Source organism: Durio zibethinus, chromosome 14, assembly GCF_047325235.1.
Source record: "Durio zibethinus cultivar Kanyao isolate XHJ-2024 chromosome 14, ASM4732523v1, whole genome shotgun sequence".
In the NCBI taxonomy this organism is placed as follows: Eukaryota; Viridiplantae; Streptophyta; class Magnoliopsida; order Malvales; family Malvaceae; genus Durio; species Durio zibethinus.
Genome location: NC_143175.1, coordinates 23,347,194 through 23,371,207, shown reverse-complemented (window position 1 = coordinate 23,371,207; position 24,014 = coordinate 23,347,194). Strand labels below are relative to the sequence as shown.

The 24,014-nt window shown below is 34.5% G+C and overlaps 6 protein-coding genes across 8 annotated transcripts; 4 read left to right on the top strand and 2 right to left on the bottom strand.

Moving 5' to 3' along the window:
• The first annotated feature begins 406 nt into the window (after nucleotides 1-406).
• On the top strand, nucleotides 407-2,316 carry LOC111293983 (cytochrome b-c1 complex subunit 9, mitochondrial-like). The gene is made up of 3 exons (XM_022887072.2): nucleotides 407-653; nucleotides 888-935; nucleotides 1,965-2,316. Exons 1-3 carry the CDS (start codon nucleotides 531-533, stop codon nucleotides 2,013-2,015), a joined length of 222 nt encoding a protein of 73 aa, XP_022742807.1. The 5' UTR covers nucleotides 407-530; the 3' UTR covers nucleotides 2,016-2,316.
• Nucleotides 2,317-3,180: 864 nt separating this feature from the next.
• LOC111293753 (SOUL heme-binding family protein) lies at nucleotides 3,181-8,941 on the top strand. Of its 2 annotated transcripts, XM_089743969.1 has the most exons (9): nucleotides 3,181-3,557; nucleotides 3,675-3,761; nucleotides 3,971-4,041; nucleotides 4,141-4,242; nucleotides 4,332-4,433; nucleotides 4,860-4,995; nucleotides 5,178-5,287; nucleotides 5,383-5,486; nucleotides 8,802-8,941. In XM_089743969.1, the coding sequence occupies exons 1-8, from the start codon at nucleotides 3,326-3,328 to the stop codon at nucleotides 5,455-5,457; spliced, it is 915 nt and encodes a 304-aa protein (XP_089600095.1). In that variant the 5' UTR covers nucleotides 3,181-3,325; the 3' UTR covers nucleotides 5,458-5,486; nucleotides 8,802-8,941. The 2 variants fall into 2 exon arrangements, with proteins under 2 accessions (XP_089600095.1, XP_022742415.2); XM_022886680.2 differs by lacking the exon at nucleotides 8,802-8,941 and having other exon boundaries at nucleotides 5,383-5,669.
• Nucleotides 7,709-8,489, bottom strand: LOC111293755 (uncharacterized). Its single transcript, XM_022886681.2, has one exon. The coding sequence runs from the start codon at nucleotides 8,386-8,388 to the stop codon at nucleotides 7,912-7,914; it is 477 nt and encodes a 158-aa protein (XP_022742416.2). The 5' UTR covers nucleotides 8,389-8,489; the 3' UTR covers nucleotides 7,709-7,911.
• Nucleotides 8,942-12,605: 3,664 nt separating the features above from the next.
• Nucleotides 12,606-17,048, top strand: LOC111293752 (uncharacterized). Its single transcript, XM_022886679.2, has 12 exons — nucleotides 12,606-13,059; nucleotides 13,565-13,629; nucleotides 13,805-13,877; nucleotides 14,089-14,107; nucleotides 14,597-14,716; nucleotides 14,890-14,959; nucleotides 15,335-15,378; nucleotides 15,481-15,522; nucleotides 15,728-15,787; nucleotides 15,938-16,005; nucleotides 16,521-16,578; nucleotides 16,694-17,048. Exons 1-12 carry the CDS (start codon nucleotides 12,743-12,745, stop codon nucleotides 16,781-16,783), a joined length of 1,026 nt encoding a protein of 341 aa, XP_022742414.2. The 5' UTR covers nucleotides 12,606-12,742; the 3' UTR covers nucleotides 16,784-17,048.
• Nucleotides 17,049-18,508: 1,460 nt separating this feature from the next.
• On the top strand, nucleotides 18,509-20,237 carry LOC111294433 (alpha carbonic anhydrase 1, chloroplastic-like). Of its 2 annotated transcripts, none has more exons than XM_089743966.1 (6): nucleotides 18,509-18,736; nucleotides 18,838-19,046; nucleotides 19,160-19,266; nucleotides 19,551-19,653; nucleotides 19,746-19,928; nucleotides 19,990-20,237. In XM_089743966.1, exons 1-6 carry the CDS (start codon nucleotides 18,661-18,663, stop codon nucleotides 20,119-20,121), a joined length of 810 nt encoding a protein of 269 aa, XP_089600092.1. In that variant the 5' UTR covers nucleotides 18,509-18,660; the 3' UTR covers nucleotides 20,122-20,237. The 2 variants fall into 2 exon arrangements, with proteins under 2 accessions (XP_089600092.1, XP_022743466.2); XM_022887731.2 differs by having other exon boundaries at nucleotides 18,832-19,046.
• A 1,221-nt stretch (nucleotides 20,238-21,458) lies between these two features.
• Nucleotides 21,459-22,905, bottom strand: LOC111294189 (uncharacterized). The gene has a single exon (XM_022887411.2). It carries the CDS (start codon nucleotides 22,617-22,619, stop codon nucleotides 21,774-21,776), a length of 846 nt encoding a protein of 281 aa, XP_022743146.2. The 5' UTR covers nucleotides 22,620-22,905; the 3' UTR covers nucleotides 21,459-21,773.
• Nucleotides 22,906-24,014: the final 1,109 nt, after the last annotated feature.

The window sequence follows — 24,014 nt, the reverse complement described above, 5'->3', positions numbered from 1 at the left end:
ATTTTAGATCCTCGTCATCATGTAAAATACTATATTTAAACTATATTTAATATAAAAATTATATATTATAATTTATATTGATATAGAAAAATAAAATATAATTTTTTATTTTTATAAATTTTAAATTATATTATTTTTATATTATTATATTGTATTTCAAATTACCTTATTTATCTTTTTCCTCTATATCAGGTTAAATTTATTTTACCACTAATTTTCGCTTTTTTTTTTCATATAAGAAAAAATGCCCAATGAAAAAGCAATAGATAATGCAAAAAAAAAAAAAAAGTTGTATTAATTAAAAAAAGAGTAAAGGAAAACAAAAGGCAACAAAATCCAACCTTACAACCCATTGGGCCGATGACCCAGCAAGTCTAAATCCATATCATTCGGTTCGACCCGGTACCTTGTCAAAAGTTCAAACTTCAAAGTTGCGAAACAAAATTCACCATCCTTTCGCGCACAGCATCTCTGCAAACCCTAATCGCAGATCCCAGCAAAAGAGACTCCTTCTACCTTAGCGAACCGCCATGGATTACGCAGCTCGAAGAAGAGGTCAAGGAGGCCTTTATGAAGGTCTCTACAGAGTCATCATGCGCCGTAACTCTGTCTACGTCACCTTCGTCATCGCCGGCGCTTTCCTTGGTGAACGGGTAAATTTTAACTCTTTTTTCTCATTGAATCTCTCTCATTTCCATTTTGATCTGGATTAAATTTGATTGTTGATTTTTCGAAAAAGGTTAGGGTTTATTAATTTACTGATGATTGTTAATTTTTATTGATTATTTGGTTTTTAATTGTAAATGCTGCGGTTCTAGTAATGTTTAAAATCAGCTGTTATTTATGATCTCTGAAGATTCTTATTATAATTGATTCGACTTTTGTAGGCTGTGGATTATGGAGTTCATAAGCTCTGGGAATACAACAATGTTGGGGTAAATTTTCTAATCTTAGGAATATCATTTCTGTTGTGTATTTTATGGCATACATAGGCAGCTTATTTATGTGTGGATTGTTTGAATATTAGTCGCAAATTTGGTGGTCAATATTGATTTACACGAGCACAGTTGGATTTTGATTTGATTGCATTGTAGATAGGATTGTCCCTACTCCCTACCACTTGATTGACAAGTTGTTTAAACCATTATAGCAATTAAGATGGCCAGGGGTGCCACTCGGCTCGTTCCAGTTTTAGAAATCTTGTTATAATACTCTCATACCAGTCTTTTTGATGGTTTTCTGTAACCCCATATATTCCAAGGTGGATTTTATGAAGTATCTTTGATCTTTAGGTAAATGTCAATTTTTGTTTAAGAACAACCATCATGACACTTGCGTAATACTGTTAGTGCTATTAGATGCTTGAAATAGCTTTTAGAAACATTTTGTAACTGTGGGAATATGTCTGATCTCACTTATTGTTTGGGATTGGCTTTCTGGAAAAGGGATCTGTGAGGATTGTAGTTTCCTTTCAAATTTGGCTTTTCAATGAGATAAATCTTGCAGTTGGGTAGAATACTGTAAACCTGTTCATTAATTGCAGAACTTTATATTGTTATTGAGTGGTGGGTGATATGATACTTGTTACCTATTTCATATTGAATCTCTTAGGTTGCATTGGTATTTATTATCTGCTGTCAGTTGTGTGCATTGTTATGTGTAGACAAAAATCAAGTATTTTTGCTTTTAGCCTTCTTTCTTCTCTCCTCTTCCTAAACAATGTGATATAATATAGCCTTCTCTATAGCTATAATTTCTTCTGTTCTTGCAAACTTTAAAATATGTTTCAATTTGATAATTACTGTATGGATTTGGTTTGCTTATCCAATTTGACACACCCACAAAAATTGTTTGCATAAATGCCTTGACTCATCTTTGCTGATCTTTGTCTGCAATAATCAATTACTTCCAGAGCTTAAAGTAGTTGATCTACTTGTAAATTTGATTTTATTGCTATGCAACAGAAACGGTATGAAGACATTCCAGTTCTAGGACAGAGGCAATCAGAGGAATGAAACCATCGTGTTCTGGCTGGGGAATGAAACCATCGTGTTCTGGCTGGATATTTTGAAGTTATTGAGGATTGTGGGTCTGAGCATATATCTATTAGGTAGCAATGTTCATTGTTGCAATAAAATTTAATTTGTTTTGGTGGAACATATTCGTTTCTTAACGATGAGTTGGTTGAATCATCTTTGGAAATTTCCGGTTATTCGGAATTGTGCATGGCTACAATGTATAATCTACTTCATTCATCACCGTGCAATTTGTGATTGTTGAATGTAGATTAATTCATCATAGTTGCATTTGTGTTAAGGATTACGTTCAGTAAGCCTATGATTTGGTTGCCGCTAATTGAATGATGATAGTCGGAGTAGATTAATGGATCTCTACTGTATAGTAACAGGGTGTTTGAGCAATGGTTTGAACGGTATTTGAGGGGTAAACTACAAGCAAATGGCAGGCCATTTTTTTTCGGGAAATGTCGTATGCAGCACATTTGTGTTTTGACTGTCTAGCATTGTGGGATTATGGCACTGGCTTTGAAGGGTAATACAAGAGAAACAACGCTTGCCTTGTAAAATTTAAATTAATTCTCTTATAATCATTTATAATTATTAACCATATGTATGCCCAGTTTTTTTTTAAAAAAAAAAAAACTTTAAGGAAAGCGCAAACAATACTTCAAAAACAAAATAGTCAACCATGGAGAATAAATTTGAGGGTCGAAACGGGAGTTTTTATATTATTTTATGTGAAGTTGAAGTTCAAAATTTAAAATTTTAAAATATTTTTAAAAAATATATTTTAATAGATTTTTTTAATTAAACTGCACTTTATTTGTAATCAAAGTTATCAAGAAACGAATCAAAGTTACAAAAAAAAATTTTTGCCCTTTTTTTTTTATTTTTGAGCTTTGGCCATGGAAGAGATTGATTTTAGAGGAAAAGTGGTTAACTAAACTTGGAGGAAGAGAGAGAGAGAGAGAGAGAAAGCGGGAGGATTGGTTGCTGGATTTACCTTTTAACCCTTCATGATAAATTTCCTTTCTTGATCAAACCTTCATGTCATGATATTTCTAGATCGACTTACTGACTATCTGAATCTTTTTATTGAAGTTTTTTTATTTGTTGCTGACCTTACAATAAAAACTTATTAGGAGGATAATTTTATGGGCCTTATCCTTCACGGGAAAACTCCAACCGCCGCCATTGTGAGCATGTGTATATCTACGCCCACGCCTTTCTTCTTTCCAACGGAAATTTAAAACTTAACAGCCAGTAACAGACAATTTCCACCTCCACCGCTTCTTTTCAGGCCTTCAATGGCAGCTCAATCTCTTCCCAAAACCCTAATTATTTCTTCAACCCAAAACCCTAATATCAACCGATCTTCCTTGAACATCGTCAAGTCGATGGCCACAACGGAGAGAACACCAACAACGACTTCCACAACCATCCTAGCTCCGAAGCAGAGACGAACCATGTCTGCCTTTGAAGCTCGAATCTCCCTCGTTTTAGCTCTTGCTTCTCAAGCTTCTTCCGTCTCTCAACGACGTAAATGTTCAGTTTCCAATTCCAAATGTTCAATAATTTTAAAAGTATTCTTTTCATTTTGTTCAATTTCTCTGTTTTTATCAGTCTTTTGAACTTTTAACCTTACTTTTATTGCAGTTTTGATGGACTTGGCCTCGGAGACTGCCAAATACGTGTTTCCAAAGAGGTTTGAGGGCCGGAATTTGGAGGAAGCATTAATGGCAGGTACTTTTTTGTTTACTAGGTTTAGATTTATCAAATTATAACTCATCATCTCATCAAAATTAGTACTATTTTATGAACGCTTTGAAAATTTTTTATGATTTGGCGAATTGTTTATTGACAAACTTGTTTTTATTTACCAAAAATGAAACTATTCTTTTAGTTTGTTTTCATTTACATTTTTTTCCTTTTTTATGGATTTATTTGTTTAGTCCCGGATCTTGAGACTGTAAGGTTCAAGGTTTTGAGTAGGACAGACCAGTATGAGATAAGGGAAGTAGAGGTATGTGCATGTTGTCGCTGTTGTTTATCTTTTTTTTTTTTTTTCTTAATCTTATGTTTACTGTATGTAGTCTAAAGAGAATTATGATTGTTATAACAGCCTTATTATATAGCTGAGACAACAATGCCGGGGAAGACTGGATTTGATTTCAATGGTGCATCTCAATCCTTCAATGTTTTAGCTGAGTACCTGTTTGGTAAGGTAGTTAGGATCTTCTATGTTAAGTTGGAGTATTTCTTTCTACAACCATCTCTTGTAATTTGCTTATTTCGGATGTTTGGTGCTTGTAGAATACGAGTAAGGAGAAAATGGAGATGAATACCCCTGTTTTTACGAGTAGGACTTCTGATGGGGAGAGGATGGAAATGACCACACCTGTGATAACAAAGAAGGTAAGTTTAGTGTTTGGATTGTGCATTTGGAATTTTTGGCGATTGTTAAATTTGCTTTATGGGAAATGTTGTAAATAACTCAATTTTATCATTTATACTTTTTTTTCATTATGCAACTGAATAATTTACAAATGAGAGAAAATGTCCATGCTATGTGAAGTCGTATTCTGTTATTCTGGTTTGTCAAGGTAACTCGAAGAAGATCCCTGATTCTGTGTATGAAATTATGAATCATGCAGTTGATTTCAGATTGCAAACACATATTGATGTGTTCAGTCACCACTCTTTGTTGGTGTTTTTTAACTTTGATCCATAGTTACTTGGATTTTTATTGGGTGCACTGCATTATCAGGGTTCATTAAATTGTTCCTTTTATGCAATTGTTCATTAAATTGGTTCTTATATATTGGACTTCTTATGATCCAGGTGGAAAATCAAGATAAGTGGCAGATGTCTTTTGTCATGCCATCAAAGTATGGTTCCAATCTGCCATTGCCTAAAGATCCTTCTGTGAGGATCAAAGAGGTGCCAAAGAAAGTAGTTGCGGTTGTTGCCTTCTCAGGTTTGTTCTTAACTTACGTGTCAAGGAAAGTAGTTGCAGTTGTTGCCTTCTCAGGTTTCTTAAGAACATAAAATACAGATATTTCAATTTAAGGAACAACTAAGGCATGACATTGATACATTCATATCTTTTAATTGTGCAGCTCTTGGAACTAACATTGTTTGGTCATGTTCGTGGATCAGGTTTTGTTACTGATGAAGAAGTTAAACAACGGGAACTGAAATTCCGAGATGCTCTGAAAAATGACAGGCAGTTTCAAGTTAAAAAAGTGGCTTCAGTAGAAGTTGCACAGGTTACATTTATAACAAATTATCTATAATGAAGTCAGTCCCTGAATAAGTTGCTTCTGACATACCTTTCTGAATAACTCCTTAATTGTGGTTGCAGTACAATCCACCATTTACACTTCCATTTACCCGCCGTAATGAGATTGTGTTGGAAGTAGAAAAGAAGGAAGAATAGCTCCGGATTAGGGATTTTAGAACCCTGAGGTATCTGCTTGCCGAATATACAATGTTTTCCCTGTAAAATCAGTTACACCACTTGTTTAATATTTTCCTGACCAGGTGGCATCATGTACTATCTTATGTATGTGAAAAATCCATCTATATGATTGTATAAATTTGGTGAATTATTCATTTTACATTTCAATCCAACGTTGCAACTTGTGTATACGGTAGCGGGAGACTAGCAAACTAAGTTGATGGTTAATATGTTGTTTTTGTTGGGATTTTGGTCATGTTAAACTGTTGATTCGTATATATCACGTTTCCTTTTAAAAACAATGAATCCTAGTAAATCTTTTTGAAAAGGTACTATCTTTAAGCAAAACTAAGGTGGAAAGTGGAAAATATTCATTGTGTCTGGCTTGCTTATATTCACGGATCTTGTCAATCAAGATCAATAACATTCAGAAATGTACTTGGGCTAGCAAATTCCCCCCTCCACTCTTTAGATTTAGGACTGAGACTACCTTGGACATGAGAAAGTGACAAATCTGAAGTCCGATTGGATGATAGAAATTGCTACGAGTATCTTTCAGAAAGCTCATTAAACCAGGGACTGAAAAACATTTATCTATGTTAAGTGTTCCAATTTCCAATTCCCAGGAAATTAGTTGAAAGAATAAATAATTGACAGTTTGAAAGTGTATGGTATCTGTTTTTTTTTTTTTTGTACTTTCATTTCTTGTTTCTGTTCCATTTACCAAAATGGAGGTCTTAAATGCATTGTTGGCCGTTGCTCTTAAAAACTTATTATGAAGTCATCATGCTTGTAAACAGTTCTGCCACTGCCTTTTTTCAATGTTGTCAAGACGGTTCTGGGAGCTTCATTTCCTTCCCCTTTCTTTTGTGTGAAAAATGAAAAAGAGGATTGAATTAGGCTATACATTAAACTAATTGATGCAAATCACATGAAATTCGATATGGTGATCGTGTTAGTGTAATAATATATTTTGTTCATGTCAATTAGAGCATCAAACATTTTAGGTTGGAGACCACGTCTGTACCTTAATCGCAGCATTCCAGTCTATCACCAGGTCTCATGGTGGGGAAGTTTCAAGATCTGAACACCCTCACTATGCAAAAGTTTCGGTTCAGCAATGTTAAAAAATGCCACATCAGTCAGACTTGGTGACATAGCACATTAATGAGCCAACTAAGACAGTTGATTTACAAGCATGTTGTTCATGGAGTGCCCTTTTTTTTTTTTTTTTTGTCTTTGACATACTTTGGATTGTCAAGATGAAGAAATGGGGCATGTGGGAAATCAATGCTCTTACCTAACAAGCAAATTGAGAGCTTGATTTGTGTTGGAAATAGCTTTCCATTTCAAAGTAAAACTCGCTTAAACTTTTCTTACAACATATAATGAAATTTTACTAGGTAAAGTTGACTTGTCTTTTCAGTTTATACTAGAATTTCCTATTAATTATGAGCTATAGCACCAACGCTATCATGGGTGCGCCTACTGCGCACCAACATAACCCTAATAATTACCAATGCAAAAGGTAATTATCTATTCTTACTATTAGAATTGTTTTTAGTGTGATTCAGGATTGGATTTAGCATAGGTTAGGCGCCAAAGGATGCATAAGTTAATTTCATTTCTTTTCTTTTTCAAACTTCTTTTATGGTGAGATGGCTATTAGAAAAGTTCCTTTTAGTGACTTAGCAGGTGAGAAAGAAACCTCAAGTGGCTTAGATGCATCATCTTACCACTTCTTTTGTGGCAAATATTAATTTAAGTTCTCTACAATGTGGTGAAATATCCTAATCTCTCCATTGATGGTATTTGATTCTTATTCTGACATAAAAGGGTGCTGAGATTTGAGATTTTTTTGTTGTTAGGTGAATGGTTGGGGCTTTTACCGATGAGTATTGGCTAAAAATAGCATGTACCATGCCGTTGAGGCATCAGAAGCACTAGCTTTTGAATTTGAGACCTGGTAATAAAAACCTGTGCATTTTGTTGGCTGGAAGGGGGATAGTATTGGTTTAAATATAGGTATTTCCATTATTTAGCAAAAGAAACAAAGGCATTTATTCCCATTACTGTTGTATTTTGCCCAGTTTCAAGGTTCACTTATTAGTTCATTGACTTAGCATGTGCTAGAGAAATCGATATTCCTTTTTGCTTCGTTTAACCGGGTGGTTGACGCCATTTAAATGAAGAAAAAACATGACAAAATTAATGGATGTTCACAAGGACATGGATTCAAGCGCGCTTATCGTTTTATCTGCTGATTTCATAGTGACAAGCCTATTGTTGCAGTACACACACACACACACACACACACACACACACACACACACACACATATATATATATATATATATATATATATATCTTCCTTGTCTGTAAGATAAATATGGCTAAGAATAGTGGGATTAGTTTAACACATGATATGCTTTACTAGTTAACTTCAGCTATGCTTTCTAATACAGGCTTCCACCCTTTGCAGTTATCATCAGCATCAGATGTGTCAATTCCATTTGTGCTTTGTTTACTATGTATCTGAGAGACCATATTCTGAACTGACACTCCTTCCTTCTGAAGCAGCTCTTGCAATTCTTGCTTACTGATTATCAACTTAATTCTTATAACGACAGCACTTTCTTGCTCATCATTCACCTCTGGATTTGAGAACCTCACCTTTTTCTTACTCTTTTGGGATGGTAATGGAACAGGTATAACGTAATATAACTGCCCAGGAAGCAACTTTGCATCTGGCTGGAGATGCTGGAAGCCTGAAAAAGAATCAGATAGTACATGACCATAAAAGTCTGATAACACTTGTTGAACTTTGATGGGTGCTTGATATTCAAGGATTTTTCCATCAGTTTTCATGACTCTGATCACCTTCTCTTCCAGAACTAAGCAATTCCCCATGACTTTCTGTGTAGCTGCTTACAATAGAAAACTTAATATGAAAGTTGAGTTTCTAAGTGGAGGATGTTTGAAGTGCAAAGGTGTCGTATTTAAAGAAAAGGTTTATGGCAATGCCCTTATAACTTAGAAAATATTACACAAATGTCTTTATCTCTCTCTGCACCCCCATTGATTTTGCTGGTGTGTAAGATGGACTTGAAAGTCATTACCCCTCAATCATTCCTTTTTTCTACAACTTAAAAAAATTGACATTAGGATGTGCATAGCAAAGCAATTTGCTCTTTCCCTTTAATTTTTGGATCATTTTATCATGAGTCAACTCATTGAGTTTGAGGTTAACGAGTACATAATAGAACTGTGTTCTCTGCATTTGGACAGTGAGTGGATTTTGACCAGACCGCATTTTTTTACAGCGTAAGATCAGCTTGGATCCCGTAGGACCACCAAAAGTGTTTGACCATGGTGCTCCACAGACGGGGCTCTGTCGTTGACTCCATAAACGCAATGTTGACTATTTCCTTACAGCAGTTTCATCAACAACATTCGTGTTTCATCTCTCTTGAGGTCGGTAAAGCATGAAAACACCATTTCATTTTTTGCCTTATTTTTCATCATGCTCATTTGCAATTTGCAAACTGCAATTTTTATTAGTACTTGAACTTATTTGCTAACAATCTAGTGTCGACCAAATTGCTAGAGAGCATTCCAAGTATTAGTTTTGTGCTTGTATTAAAGAGATATGAGAGGGATGATGGGTTTTTTATGTTTATTTGGAATAAAGCTATCATTTTCAATTACTGATATTTTCCCTTTTATCAAAAAATGACTTAACTTTGTACATCCCTTATACTATGAAGATTGTGATTTTTTTTAATCAATTTTTATGCTGAATAAAAAAGCATGAGAGGGTGCAAACAATTGCGAAAACTCTGATCTCTTTGCTTAGTAATTAACGTGAAAACAACTGTATTCTCAAGTCGGCTAACACAGACAAGATAATTAGCTCTGTTTTAGCCAACTTCCATGTTTAGTGCCCCTGTCAAATCTCCATCTGTAAACTCCAAATGTGGTCTGAGGCAAGAGGTGGTGCATGTAGTCAAGTAAGTGCGGGGTTAGCTAGTTCCAGCAGCCTGTAACTTTTATTTCAGCTTCCAGCAAGAGACTATGTAAGAGAATTTTAATGGCAGAATTGTAGGTCTTAGGAAAAATATGGTCCTTTTGTTGGAGAGTGTGAATGGAAAATGATTGAAACCCACTTGGGATAAGATTATGAAGAGTATGGAGAAAAAAGTTTGCTTAGTGGGTAGTGATGGTATCAACACGCATGTTTTGCCAAAGAATTATAGAGTAATTCTGTAATTAGTGGGAGTAGAAAATGAAAGCCCTCTTTTTGGAAATTTCATGGTAGAAGCAAATAAAGAAAAGAAGGAGACTGGAGAGGGTAATCACTAGTGACTTAACCAAGGGGGCATCAGACCTTGGGGCCTGCCAGTTCAAGCCAGAAAATATTTGGTCTTTTCACATTGAAATTATTTTAAAATGGAAGTGAAAGTAGGAGATAAACTACACGAAATTGAAAGTCAAGTGAGAAATTATAACTAAAACCTACAGTATCTTGATTCTTCATTAGCAAGTGGGATTGTGTATGTTAGCCAATAAAGAAAACAGTAGTGTGGCTTCACCAAAGCTATAGCAGTGTTTTGGTATACAGAAAAAACTCAAGATTTATTTTTTATTTTCAATTGGAAAACTCCATCCCAATCAAGATAAATGGCAAAACATCATTTGCTGATATTCTGAATCTTCTGATGCTTGTACCACTTTGGTTAGCAGAAGATTTTTCAAGGCTAGAGAAATAGAGATACAAATATCTTGTCCATTTGCCTGTTGCTTTAAGGATATTTAAGATCAATTTAGAACCAAACTGCTCTGGCTCAGGATTTTTTCTTTTACTTGTCTTTTTCCCCATGTTGGGTTTTGTTTCTGTGGGTCAAGAGGATTGAAATGGTGTCATTAATTATGTCAGCCTGATGAATTCTTAAGCTGATCTACATTATAGAAACAGGAAAAGACCCAATGTTTCATGAGTGCCTATATTTTTGAGGTAATGATAACAAAGTAGCCCATTTTAAAATGTATCAATGCATGGAATTTGAGGTTGTGTCTGATGTATGCCATGAGACATAGAGGATGAAATTATGTCAGCCTGATGAATGGTTCTGCTAAGAACCGACTATTTATCAGACAATCTCACTCATAGAAAAGCACCCCATTGAAGCAAACCCCGGAATTTCAGACTCTCTTAGCTTACGACGTCTTCGTCTGTCTTCCCCTCAAAAACAAGCAAAATAAATCCCACTTTTCTGTTCTTTATTGATGAGTTTCTTCTTCGTGAAATTATAATGGTTTCTCTAGAAGACTATGATGCTCTGGCATGCTTTGTGCACTTTCATGAAAGTTACATTACATGGCTTTGATCATCACCGGAAATGTTGAACAGTTGAATAAGAATGCCATTTGCTTCTTTCATTGTTTTTTCTACACGATTTACTTAGTTTTCCGTGTACTTTTCTTTCTTTTTCTTTTTCAGTTTATGAGTGATCTTTGGCTTATTGCTGTCTGGATTCATATATCTCCTTTCTGAAAGAATTAAGATTCCTTTTTAAACCGAAGAATTCAGCTGTTCACTCACGAATTATAAAGTCATCCAAGTCTTTCGAAGGTTCAAAAATGGAAAAAAAACAACCTTGTTTTCATATCACATAAATATTCCTTTCTCATTCCTCTTCTGATAATAGTCTAAATAACCTCCCTTACCACACAAACGAATCTGAATCTTTTGATTTTCCCTGCAACACTTCCTTTATGCCTGCAACTTTTTTTATGGCTTCTAGATATGGTCCAGGGAGGGCACCATGGTCGGCTGACATGGCGCTCGAGATTAAGACACTTGGTCTCTCAATGGTTCAGCGGCACCGCCATGTGGAATTCTCTTCCTTGACCCAATTATTGTTGACTGAGATTCATTTCAGTGATCCTTGACCCAAAAAATAATTCATTTCAGTGACCCTGAAGATCTCCTGAAACCATTTTAGCCTTAATCAACCTTACCATATTTTTTTTTTAGTGCCACGTGTATGATACAAAAGGCTGACACGTGGACTTGTCTTACCGATCTAAAGCTTTACGATTTCCACATGATGAAAACATCCCATCATCGGCAATATCTCCACGTTGCTATACAAAATTTCAGCTACTATACAGCTGGACTGGTACGTATAATACTCATGAGAATCAATCAAGGAATCTTCTCCTCAAGCTAACTTTCATTAATTTCAATCTCTTTCTTCCATTTTGATTGTTAAAAATAATTAATATAAACGTCAAACTGAAGGGAGACGAACAAGATCCCTGCTCTATGTTTGGGTGATTCCCGATAGCTGGTGATGGCTGCGGTAATAGTTTCAGACTGAAACTCTCCTTTTGATTCCAAAAAACTGTTTCAGTACTAGTTGAAACAAAGCACACTATCGTTGTTAATTGAGCAAATTGAATCTAAATAATTTGTGATCTTCTTTTAATTTTTTCTTTCAAGAAATTTTTTTTACTGAAACAACAAAAAAAAATCTTTAAACTTTGCTATTTTATTATATAGACTCAACTTACTTATTTTACAACGATCTTCGATTAAACTCATGCATTTACATTACATTGTTCTTTTTTGTTAAGAATATAACCTAATCCTTTTTTTTTTTTAAAGTATAATCTAAAAGAGTAAAAATTATATATTTCATATCTTTTAAAAAAAGAAATTATAATTTGATAATAAAAAAATTACATTCTTAGATTTACTTAATAATTCTTTTTAAAAATTATATAAATTAATTAAATTAAAATGAGATTCATGTATGTATATATATATTATATATATATATATTCCATATTTGAGTTAAGATAGGAACTTTATTTTTTATAGTCCAATTAGAATGGGAAAAATAATTGAAATATTCACCATTTGACACAAATTGATTTGGTTGTCATCGATTAAAAGGGTTCAAAACTTAATTATTTAAGCTTAAATTTTACTTAATTATTCGCTATTTATTATTAGTTGTCATAAAATTGGTTGGGGGAAAGAAAATCTTCCGCGAGAATCAAATCAACGGAAAAAAGAATGGCTTCAGATATTAGAACAGTGTTACGTTACATGTCATACTCTTTGTCTTGTACCAACAACAGAGTTTCACAACAGCCACTCTTTGTCTCTCTGCACAAAACAAAAAGACAAAAACGGGAACTCCCTCGTTCTCTATCACCAATCTCTCGTAAGAAAAACCTTAATCAACCACAAGCGATGGCGGGAGTCCTTAACATCCCCAACCTCCCGCTTTTGTCGCCATTTCCCCTGCGCAAACAATCAAGACCCTTCATTTCCATTAAAGCATCTTCAGAACCCTCCAATTCCCAATCTAATTCTGCTTCTATAAGCACCAAGGAAGAGCAAAAACCAAGCTTTGCCTCTTCTTCAACAGTAACAACATTTGCTCCTCCTTCAAATTTCAAGCCGCCAGAGCCTAAGCGGTTTGCGGTTAGACCAGATAAGGTTTGGGATATCCTTGGGGCAGCTCTTGCCTTGTTCTTTCGGTGGGGAACTGGTGTTTTTGTTTCTGGGTATGGAGACTTGTTTTCTTTTCTTCTTTTATTTGTTTATTTTATTTTGTGGGATTCTTTGGACTTAATTGTTTGTCATGGGAAAATTGAAGGATTGATAATTAGTGCAATGAATTTAATTTAGTTGTTGATTATCTCGTACTGGAGCTATGGTGGCATTGAACTTGTAAATGGCAGCACATAGATTTGAGAATTCTATGACAAATTAAAGCATGAATACAATAAAATTGAGGTTTATAAAAGTTAAGTTGAGTCATTTAACTGGATATTTGGTAATATACACCTCTGGAAATTGTGTTGATGATAATCAATGTCCACTAGCAAAATGTACTTAGTCCTACCTGACTGGCCGCCTGGCTAATTAAAGAAAGAAAGCCCCCTACTACATTCCTAATAATTAGGGGAATAGGCTGTATTGGTGGCACTTCACTTCATGGTTCATGGTAATGGCATTGGACTTTGTAGGTTTCTTCTAATAATCTTGTATCTTCTTGCACTGTGGCAGCTATTCTGCATCTGTTGTTTCTGAGAACGAGATTCCACCTGGCCAATATTGTTTAGAAGTAGGAGGTATGGGGTCAATTATTTTTTCATTTCCTTACTTCTCTGCATCATTGTGTCAAAGGTCTTGTGCAAGTCTAGATTACTGTGAAAAAGTGTAAGCAAATCATTTATTTCGTAGTTGAGTCTTTATTTAGTGTCAAATGTCACAATTGAATGTTGATCGGATAAGTGTATTTTACAGGCTCTAAGGTGAAAGAGACATCAAAGATAGGCCCTCGTCCAGAGAAGCCTATTGAGATATATGAGTTTGAAGGGTACTCAAATTTCCTTTTCTTTTTCTTTTTCCCCTGTTTAATGCTTGTGCTAATTGCCACTTTAATTGTCCTTCAATGAGTATAGCCTTTTTACTCTTTTATTCTGCACTGCATTTTTTCATGTTTCATTTCTGATGAAGAAAAGACTGACTCTGTGCATTTCTTTTTTCCCGCTGAATTATGGATAATGGCGGACTGCGTGCAACTCCAGTTGTCCATTTTGTCGAAAGGTAGTAAATTATCCTCATCTAGTAACACTTTTCTGCTTCTATTGCATTCATATTGGGTTTTTGCTACCATTATGAAGATAAATGTACTGGAGCAAATGTCCCATTGGACACTATCTTACACTACCTAGACATGACCACGCTGCCTTGTTCGTGGAAATATCAACTTCAATGTAACTCCTGGATAAGGTGTTACTCTGAAATTTGATTGAATGGATCCACTTAACATTGCAGGAGGATCAGAAGCATGAATACTTAGCTCTTGTTGCATAGCATTTGTGGTTCTAATTGGTGATAGTTATACTTCCCTAAAGAGGATATCTATTGAGTTACACTTCTAATATTTTCCTAATAAATCGTTAATTGGAACTAGAGTCACTAAGCATGATGCATAAGGTCCATAAGGAAATCAATGTTTTCCCCTGGCATATGACTAAAATCATAGTCCATGAACTTCTTCACATTTCAGACTGACATTTTAATCATACACAGGTTAGGGAAATTGTTGCAGTTTTGGATCTTGATGTTTTGTTTTATCCTTGCCCCAAAAATGGTCCAAATTTCCGTCCCAAAGTTGCTCAGATGGGTGGAAAGCAGCAGTTCCCCTACATGGTTAGATATTATTTATTTCCTTTGATCCACGGCTTCTCGCTTATGCCTTAATTTTCCCCCCTGGTTTTGTTCTTGAGATTTGTGCTTTTGTTTGTATAAAAGCCTTTGAATTTATATAAAAAAAGAGTGATGTCAAAGGTGAGTTCAACTTAAACATTTTTTTTTGGTTTCAGGTGGATCCAAATACAGGAGTTGCTATGTATGAATCAAATGAAATTATAAAGTATCTGGTTGCCAAATATGGTACATATAGTTACATCAACATACTATTGTTATCTTTCTTTGTTTTGTTGGTTTTTTTAATCTACAGATTATATTTGGTGATGTATAAACATTAGATACATACATTTAATCTTCCATTTTTATGGTGATGTAGTTGCTTTCTGTTTTCTCAATTGTCCTTTTAGAGGTTTCCTTACTTTTTCTAGGTTAAGAGATGCCTGTGTCCAAATGTCTTAATTACTACCTCGTCTAGGTTGAGAGCTACCTAAGAAATCATGTCTTAATTTTTAGATATCTCAAAATTTTCAACTTACATCTAGTTTCTTATCAGTAACTTAGTTTGCTATTAGTTTGTTATAGTCATCTATTCATCTACGCTGTTCTCTCTTGTTTTAGGTGATGGAAGTGTTCCTTTCATGCTATCACTTGGTCTACTGACGGTTGGCGTTTGTTTTTATAATAATTGTTCTTTTTTTTTTCTATGAGAATAATAGTTTTTCTTGCTATCTATGAAACTTTCCTAAAATTCTCTTGTATTGCAGACATTGACTGCAGGCTTCGCCATGATTGGCCGCATGGGAAGGGTAGGAAAGATATGAAATTCTGATTTTATTAAATTCTGAAGACATCTGTGAAGAAACTCTTTCATTCTCCTTCTTTTTCCCCTCTTTTTATGCATCATTGACATGCTTATTTGGCAAAGCAATTATTCTAAATTTTACTACATAAATTTACTGCTTTCTGGAAAATGCTTTAAAGACACCCTAAATACTCGTGTGTTTTATGCAGGGAACTTCTTACATTCCATCAAAACTGCCTCCCAAGCCACTTGAGATATGGTCATATGAGGTTAGTATAGTATTATAAGATCTTGATGTTTGAAGATATTTATGTTCAGCAGTCAACTATGATTTCCCAATAATACACATGTAAAAAATTGCTATACTTTGAATAAGTGTACTAGTTTTGACCTTAAAATGATTTTATCTTCCCTTCTAGGGTTCTCCATTCTGTAAGATTGTGCGAGAAGTGCTGGTGGAACTAGAGTTACCACACATCCAACGCAGGTGAAGTCAAAATTATCATTCTACTTGATTAGTTAAATTTTATTAAAGCATCCTCATTCCTTGTATGTTAATGTTATATGAATATTCAAGTATATTTCCTTACATACGCTCTCTAATTTTAATAACGTTGGGGGTTTAGGTGCTTGACCCATTTGCTCAATTAATGCTTTGGTTAAAAAAAAGGTCCATGCATTCAAATGCCAAATATTGACCTTCAGATTAATGGTTATGGTTTCACACAAGTCTATGCCAAGAATTGAGAAACCTCTTTATATTTGCATATGTACTAAAAAGTTGTGAATAAGGTAAGATATATTAGGCATGTGTTTTATATTAGGTTTCCTTGCGTCAAAACTGTTCACAGTATGAATGATGATCATTAAAGATTTCCATCATTTTTGTGAGGATTTGATTGATTAGTGTGCCTTTATACATCTTCATTTATGCATTCAAGTGGTTCATCAAGACATGGTACTGAGACAATTTTTACTAATTCTTCTTCTCTCTTCTATCAGTTGTGCTCGAGGCAGCCCAAAACGGCAGATCCTCTATGAGAAAGCTGGACATTTTCAGGTATATTAGTACTTTTCTTAACAAGAGTCCAAATCTATAAAGTTCATTCTTACTTGCTGCATGATTTGGCCACAAGTGGTAAGAGAGTGTTGTTTTCTACAAAAATGGTTGACAGGTACCTTATTTAGAAGACCCAAATACTGGAGTGCAAATGTTTGAAAGTGCAGAAATTGTGGAATACTTAAAAGCTACATATGCTCAATAATAATCAAAACCTTCCCAGGTAGGTTTTCCTTGTGGTCTTCTGTTATAGATATTCCTTTTTTTTTTTTTTTAACGTCACCCTTCTGTCAATTGGGCTTGGCTCAAAGTTGTAAGAGTAAAGTGGGAATTAGGTAGAGATTTTAAGTTTGACCTACGAGCTGTGTTGCTCCTTCTTGTAGCCAAAAAAAACTAGTTTTTATTTTTTGTTTTCTTTCTAATGAAAAAGTGCTTCCATATGGCACTGAATATGGTGGACAAATTCTCTAGATTGATCTTCCTATATCAATATAAGGTCTGTTGGAACAGTTGATCCATAAACAAAAGAATTCCTATCAAAATGTAACAGTATGTTCTACACATGGTCGTCATATGGTGGGGGCTAAAGAATATCCGTATGTTAACCTCTTAAACTTTAATGAAGAATCCTTATCTTTGCTTTAAAATTGTGATGAAAAGAGCTGTCAACAAATAATGTAGTTTCTAGTCTCATCACCATTATCTGTGGCATTCCGAGTGTCACTTGTTCATTGATGAGCATACCATTGTCTCTCACCTCTCATTGAGCCGACGGAGCTTCTTATAATAATGCATCGTGGTCCTGGAAATGGAATCTGATCCTGCGCCTTTAAGCACATATTGACTTCGATATATCTAATCATACCAAGTCCTTTACATGTAAGTAGGTTTGTGGTTCTACTTATAGCATTTCTTGATCATCAGCTTAGTCAAGGTTTTAAAAGAAACCAAAACTAACCAAAACCTTATCCCTAAGCTCTCATTTAAAAGATTAAAGAAAAAGAAAGAAAAGTCTTAATCTAAGTTGGCCATTGGTGTGTTCCATCCACTTGGAATTAAATCATGCATATACCAGAGGCAGGTAGCATCTGGCTATCTCCAGAAACAAATAACAAAAGATGAAGCAAAGTTTGGGTGACTGACTGATGGAATACCTCTTTAAATTTGGCCCATAACTTTACCATATTCGATATTACCTTTTTTTAGGCTTGGTTTTTGATCCTTCCTTTTCCAAGGTTCAACTGTTGATGCCCTGAGACTGATCTATGTTGTGGTGGGGGTGTCCGTACTCACTTTAAAGCATTTTGTCTTGACCTTTCTAGTGGAGGCCATCATTAGAAATGGAGAAAATTACTTATTGCTCACTGCTGAGATGCTGAGACCAAAAATGGTGTTTAATCCATAAAATAATTGTTGTTACCAAAGTGTTTGGCAAACATTTTAAGGCCTAATATACATGTTTCAATCTATATAATTATATGTATCATATAATTGTTGTTACCAAAGTATGTGGCAAACATTTTTAAGGCCTAATATATATGTTTCAATCTATCTTCTGCTTAACATCTGACCAAACAAATACTAATTCTTTAATGTCATTTTTGAAGACAAAAAATAAGAAAAGTTGATCTGATCATTCTGCATCCCAAAATATTCCATGGGGCATTGATTGTTTTGAACCAGGGAAATATTTTACCTTTTTAATTTTTGCTTTTTATCCCAAATAGTCTCTCTCTCCCTTTATATAATTTAAAGGATTCTACACCGATGTTTGCAGGCTTAGCTCTGCAATGTTGATAATAGACAAGATTCAACCAAGTAATAATTTAAGGTTTAACTTCAGTAATCTTTTTTTTTTTATATAGAACATGACATTCGGATATATTCCCACTTGTATAAATAGACAAAGACAAACGAATGCAAGGTGCCCCAAAGCTCTCGAGAAACATCTGCTATATTTAGAAGAGAAATTGTCTAAAAATAACAGCAATATTGTGGTGGCAACCGGAACCATAGCAACAAGTTGAGCAATAAAACATAGGGTAATATAGGGTGAAGGCTGTGTAGTTTAAGATTGTCATCATGTTATTAATGGCCCCTCAGATCTTCTTCGTCTTCGCACTTACTTTGCTTCTTGGCGTTGCTTCTGCTACTGATGGTATGATCACGTTTTGCTGCCAAGTCATTTGGCAATTATCTAATGTTTTTCTCCGACTCAGTTATTGGTTTTTCATATTTGGTTTTTATTATTAGTGCTAGGTGCAGTTGAGTTCACTTATTCTGGCAAAAATGGCCCTGACAAGTGGGGAAGTTTGGATCCAGCATTCGCAGCATGCTCATCAGGGAAAAAGCAATCTCCTATAAACATTCAGAAGAATCAGACTGTTCACAACAAATTATTGAAACCTTTAATCAGGAATTATAAACCTGCAAATTCTACCCTCGTTAACAATGGCTTCAATATTGGGGTTGGTTGCTAAACTTACTATAACAATAAATAATTTTTTTTCATTTCGCATTGCTATAAATGAATCTAATAGTTGAGCATTTTTCTTGCTGGTTTGATGAATTCTGGTTGCAGGTGCGCTTTGATGAATATGCTGGAGAGGTAACGATTGATGGCAAAACCTACTCACTCAGGCAAATGCACTGGCATTTACCTTCTGAGCACCATATTAATGGAGAACAGTATGCACTCCATTTCTCTCTGTGAAATATTATGTATCGGGTTGTTCCAATTTTATTCAGGGCCTCGAGTCGTGGAGGCTGATTCACTTTCATAGGCTCTTTACCCCAAAGAAAGGCCTTAGCTCTGTGTCTACTTTTATTTTAATCTATTTGGGCCACTTCCACTTGAATGAATTGTTTAGGCCAGGGCAAGTGAACAGTTAGGATCCAATTCCCACAGCAGTACAACACTCTGTTCTATTGGTTTTACCCTTCTTACCAGTGGGACACTTTCATTGCTACAGATTTGCTGCTGAACTTCATTTGGTCCACCGGGCAGCAGATAACAGCGTTGCAGTTGTAGCATTACTCTACCAAGAAGAGGATGCCGATCCAGTTATCTCCAAGGTAATTAATTCTGTTCTTCATTAGTGTCTAGCTGTAAGCTTCAAACCTCAAGGAAAAATATATAAATCTATGTTGTAATTTTGTGGTTTCAGATTATGAATGGGTTGAATAATTTGGCTAAGGAGAAATGTAAAGCAGATGAAGTAGCTGAAATTCCCCTTGGTACCTTGGATATCAAGCCATTGAAGAGAAGTAGCCGCAAATACTACAGATATGCTGGTTCTCTTACCACTCCTCCTTGCTCGGAGAATGTCACATGGAGCATCCTCGGAAAGGTATATTTTTCCTATACAAAATTTATGATTGGAGATACACTGAAAATTGCTAAATCTGCAGGTGAGATCGATTTCGAAAGAGCAGATAGCCGCTCTGGAAGCTCCAGTGAACTCAAATTGCAAGAAAAACGCAAGGCCTTGTCAGCGATTGAATGGTCGGAAGGTTGAGCTGTATGATGAGCTCATTGGCTAAAAACTTTAATCATTGGTTCTAAAAAGGGTGGGGGGAAAGTATTTTTGTACTCTATGAACTTTTTTCCATGCACTTAGAACAACATCAATATATTTTACTAAACTGTTGAGCCTGCATCAGAATTTTCTCTTTTATATTGGCTGATAGACAAAGAATACCATCCAAACTAAATTTTTCTGAAATTCTGAGCTTGAAAACAGGCACCAGCTTTTGTCCTATTAGTGATATGATTTACGTAAGACAATAGAGCTGCTCCAGTCTCAATCATCAACTACTCAAACTTGTAGAAACACATGGGGTAAGGGAAAGAAAAGTAAGAGAACTATATGTTACATGATTCATAGCTTAGAATTGATGGAGCAATAAATAAACTAGCCTAAAAATATCACCCGAAAAAATAAGATTTAATTTGTTTAACCTTGACTGAGTTTTACAAAATGAAATTCTTACAGGGTATCAAAGACTTTAATATGTTGGGGGCTTGAAGCAGCTAAAATAGACTAAAATTTAATAATTAAAAATGAAATCTGATGATAGGTGAGGTAGTTATTTTCAAAGTTAAAAAACAAGTGAAGAAAATGAGACAATAAGACACTGAAACAGTCAAGATTTTAAACCATTTTACCTAATACCATCCACCTTAGCAGTCAAGTTGTCGACAATTTCCAAACAGAGACAGCTTAACTGAGACCCAACAACACTCGTGATTGTGAACACTTCAAAATTAGGGTTAAGGATGAATATTTAAACAGTTAAGGCAATGAAGGGAATTTTTTACCCTTCCCTATCTTCAGACAGGTTGGATGATGCAATCTCCAACTTTAGGCAGCTCACCCAATTCCTAAAATTAGCACCCATCAACATCACCCCAAAGCTTTTATGTAATCTTTTTAGCTGTTATTTGACACCTTTTCACGTAACAAAAGTGCTTCATCACCTAAAAGAAAAAGTTGTTTTATGTTTAATCAATGTTGCTTTAATTAATTTCCTAAATTTATGCTCTCTTTTCATCAATTTACAATTTTTCAATTTCATATTTTAGATCATTTTTCTAAGATAAATATATTTAAACTTAGCTATAAATGATGGAAAATTTTAAATCTAATAGTTTTAAATATAAGAAAATAATTACAATAAAAAAAACATGAAAGTAACACATTTAAAATTTTAATAAAAATCATATATTAATTTAACAAAAATTAAAATTATATTTTATTTATAATATTGATATAAATTATAACTCTGATAATTTTATGTTTTATTCATCTTTACCGTACATAAAATAAACATGATATAATATATGAATCTCTATATTTAAAGAATAATAGTAAGTAATCTGAATCTTATAATTTTTTTTTAATTTTTATTATTAAAATAAGAACAAAACTTACAACTGTGCTCTCCAAAACCACTCATATTTACAAACCCTTCTCAAGTAAAACCCAATCAAAATTATTTTAAAAAGAAAAAGAAGAAAACGACGTGGAAATTGGAAAATTGGGATTTTTTTACCTTCCCAAACCGTTAATCATCAGCCACGTCACCAGAAGGAAATTTTAAACATTACGCGGGACCCGCAAGTTGCCCAACCACGACCGCGGACCAAACCGCGCGGCCACGCCTTAGCTATGGCCCACCACTTCCCACACGGTTTAGATTAACGGCTCCGATCTCCTACCGGACGCGAACCGCTTCATTCCACCTAAACTGACAGGCTCAGCAACCGCTTCACTCTCCGCAATTTCATGCTCTATCGATATTGCGTCACGATCATCTGGCGGCAAGCGAGACCTAATATCGCTGTTCTTTGGTGGCAACGGCGCTACTGTAAGAGCTTCTGATTCACGTCCTTTACCATTGGACCAAAAAATAGCACGAAAACTCGAAAAGAAACCGGTTCTTTTTCTTGTCGTTTTCTCTTTTACAGTTTCGACTTCGACAGATTTTTGGCGGTTCTTTTTTAGTCGGCGATTCCGGTCTCGCTTCGATCTCACTCTTCCCATGCAAGAAACTTTAGGCGAGGACGGTTCAACAAGTGGCCGGTCTGATTTAGCAGAACCGGACCGTTTAGGAAACAATCTAGTATTTCCAGGCTTAGTACACTTTCTGTTCTTCGTTTCGACAAAGCAAGATTTCTGCGGTTTAGGTAATCCGATGATCGAAGCTTTAGATTTTCTCAAGGAAAAGCGTAGAGAATTGGATTTTGAATTCAGATTAGGATTAAGATTTGTGGAGTTGGAAGCTGAGTTTCCTTTCTGCGACTCTTTCCGTTCGTAAAAAGCGTTGCGATCGAACCAGTCAAGCTCTGCGTCTTTGGATAACCAAAACGACTCTGGCGGGAAATCCGGCGGGATTTCTTCCTGGCCATGTTTCTCCTCCGTGTGGAGATGGTCGTCGGGGTCGCCTTCGGTGGTTGCTAAAGCCTCATAGACGATTTTGTTGTCGCAAGAGTCGCCGGCGTAGACATAAACAAGGGTTTCTAAATTGCCCTGTGTCATTGTACGGACAAAAAGAAATCCCCCTCTTTAAATCTTAAAAAGAGAGAGAAAGAGAGAAAGATTGAGAGAGGAGGTGGATTTGATAAGATTTATATAAAAAAGAAAAGAAAGAAGCTGTTTTGATTGTGGAAAATTGATGGAGAGAGAAAGAGTGAAATTGATTTTTGGAGGGAGCGTTTCAACGTTGTTGACTGGTGCTTGCCTTCTCTCTCTTTGGTTTTTAATTTTGGGGAAACAATTTTTCTTTTTTTTTTAATTAATAGTATTTCAGTTAAAATAAAATGGAATTTCAAAGAAAATTTAAAAAAAAAAATACAAAACGTTGGTTTTTGTACTGTAGTATTTATTTGCAGCAACAAGGAAATATGGTTTCCCACATTTTTCTTCTTTTTTTTTTAGTAAAAAAAAGTGCAATCATTAATCATATATACATATTTTTCTTTAGTATTACTCAAAAATCATAAAGACAAACATTATTAGAAATTAAAATTTATATTTAATATTAATAAGTGATTCGTTTAATCAATTAAAGTCATTTTTTTCAATAAAGAGATATTGTATTCGAATCTTGTCGTTTACTATTTATTAAAATTATCTCGAATGCACGATTTATAACTATTTATCTTAAACTATCAGACATGATATATATTATCTTAATCTGAAAAATTAAGTAACTTACTTATTTTTAAATTTTTTTTAAAAAAATCATATTTAATAAATTTACCTACCAAATCCAAAGATATGATAATATAGTATTTGATACGTGGTCAAAATCAAAGATTTTACTTTAAAAAATAATAGTAAAGTTAACTTCAAATTTGAATGTGTTGAATTTAAATTTTAATAATAATTTAAAGAAAACTTCACTAAAAAGAATTTTGAGACAACCAAAAATAATTGCGGTAAATATCTAATTTTTAATCCAAGACTGTGATAATATAGAGGTTATTATGTATTTGATATATATGGTCTGCCCATATGTTATTGAATTGAACCTAACGGATCAATTTAGTTAGAAACTTAGCTTGCAGAATAAATAATATGGTCAAGGAATTTGATTTTTTTTTTTTTTTTAAACCCCAACAGATCTCTTTCTTGCCAAATGGAGTTACTAGTAGACTTCACCCATGACGTAAAACAAGACTCGTACTGTATTTGATTGCTTGATGTTTTGTTTTAATTAAGAATGTGGGTAAATGTGGACAAATTATATGTATATATAATTCCCATCAACGTTTCAGCTTATTCTGGACATCCATAATCATCTAAAAAGAATGGTAGTGAACATTTTTTTTTTTTTAAGAAAAAATTGCTTCTTTCTCGTTTTACAATAATGTTCCAAATGAATTACGTTGAACCAATGTGACAATCAAACTTTACATCCAAAACCAATCC

Coding starts and splice junctions, on each gene's coding strand:
- LOC111293983 (XM_022887072.2), top strand. CDS start 531: ATGGATTACGCAGCTCGAAGAAGAGGTCAAGGAGGCCTTTATGAAGGT. Junction 654..887: donor GCGCTTTCCTTGGTGAACGG/GTAAATTTTAAC, acceptor CGACTTTTGTAG/GCTGTGGATTATGGAGTTCA. Junction 936..1,964: donor GGGAATACAACAATGTTGGG/GTAAATTTTCTA, acceptor GCTATGCAACAG/AAACGGTATGAAGACATTCC.
- LOC111293753 (XM_089743969.1), top strand. CDS start 3,326: ATGGCAGCTCAATCTCTTCCCAAAACCCTAATTATTTCTTCAACCCAA. Junction 4,243..4,331: donor CTGAGTACCTGTTTGGTAAG/GTAGTTAGGATC, acceptor TGGTGCTTGTAG/AATACGAGTAAGGAGAAAAT. Junction 4,996..5,177: donor TGCGGTTGTTGCCTTCTCAG/GTTTGTTCTTAA, acceptor TTCGTGGATCAG/GTTTTGTTACTGATGAAGAA.
- LOC111293755 (XM_022886681.2), bottom strand. CDS start 8,388: ATGGGGAATTGCTTAGTTCTGGAAGAGAAGGTGATCAGAGTCATGAAA.
- LOC111293752 (XM_022886679.2), top strand. CDS start 12,743: ATGGCGGGAGTCCTTAACATCCCCAACCTCCCGCTTTTGTCGCCATTT. Junction 13,630..13,804: donor ATATTGTTTAGAAGTAGGAG/GTATGGGGTCAA, acceptor TGTATTTTACAG/GCTCTAAGGTGAAAGAGACA. Junction 16,579..16,693: donor AGAAAGCTGGACATTTTCAG/GTATATTAGTAC, acceptor AATGGTTGACAG/GTACCTTATTTAGAAGACCC.
- LOC111294433 (XM_022887731.2), top strand. CDS start 18,661: ATGTTATTAATGGCCCCTCAGATCTTCTTCGTCTTCGCACTTACTTTG. Junction 19,047..19,159: donor ACAATGGCTTCAATATTGGG/GTTGGTTGCTAA, acceptor TTCTGGTTGCAG/GTGCGCTTTGATGAATATGC. Junction 19,267..19,550: donor CACCATATTAATGGAGAACA/GTATGCACTCCA, acceptor TCATTGCTACAG/ATTTGCTGCTGAACTTCATT.
- LOC111294189 (XM_022887411.2), bottom strand. CDS start 22,619: ATGACACAGGGCAATTTAGAAACCCTTGTTTATGTCTACGCCGGCGAC.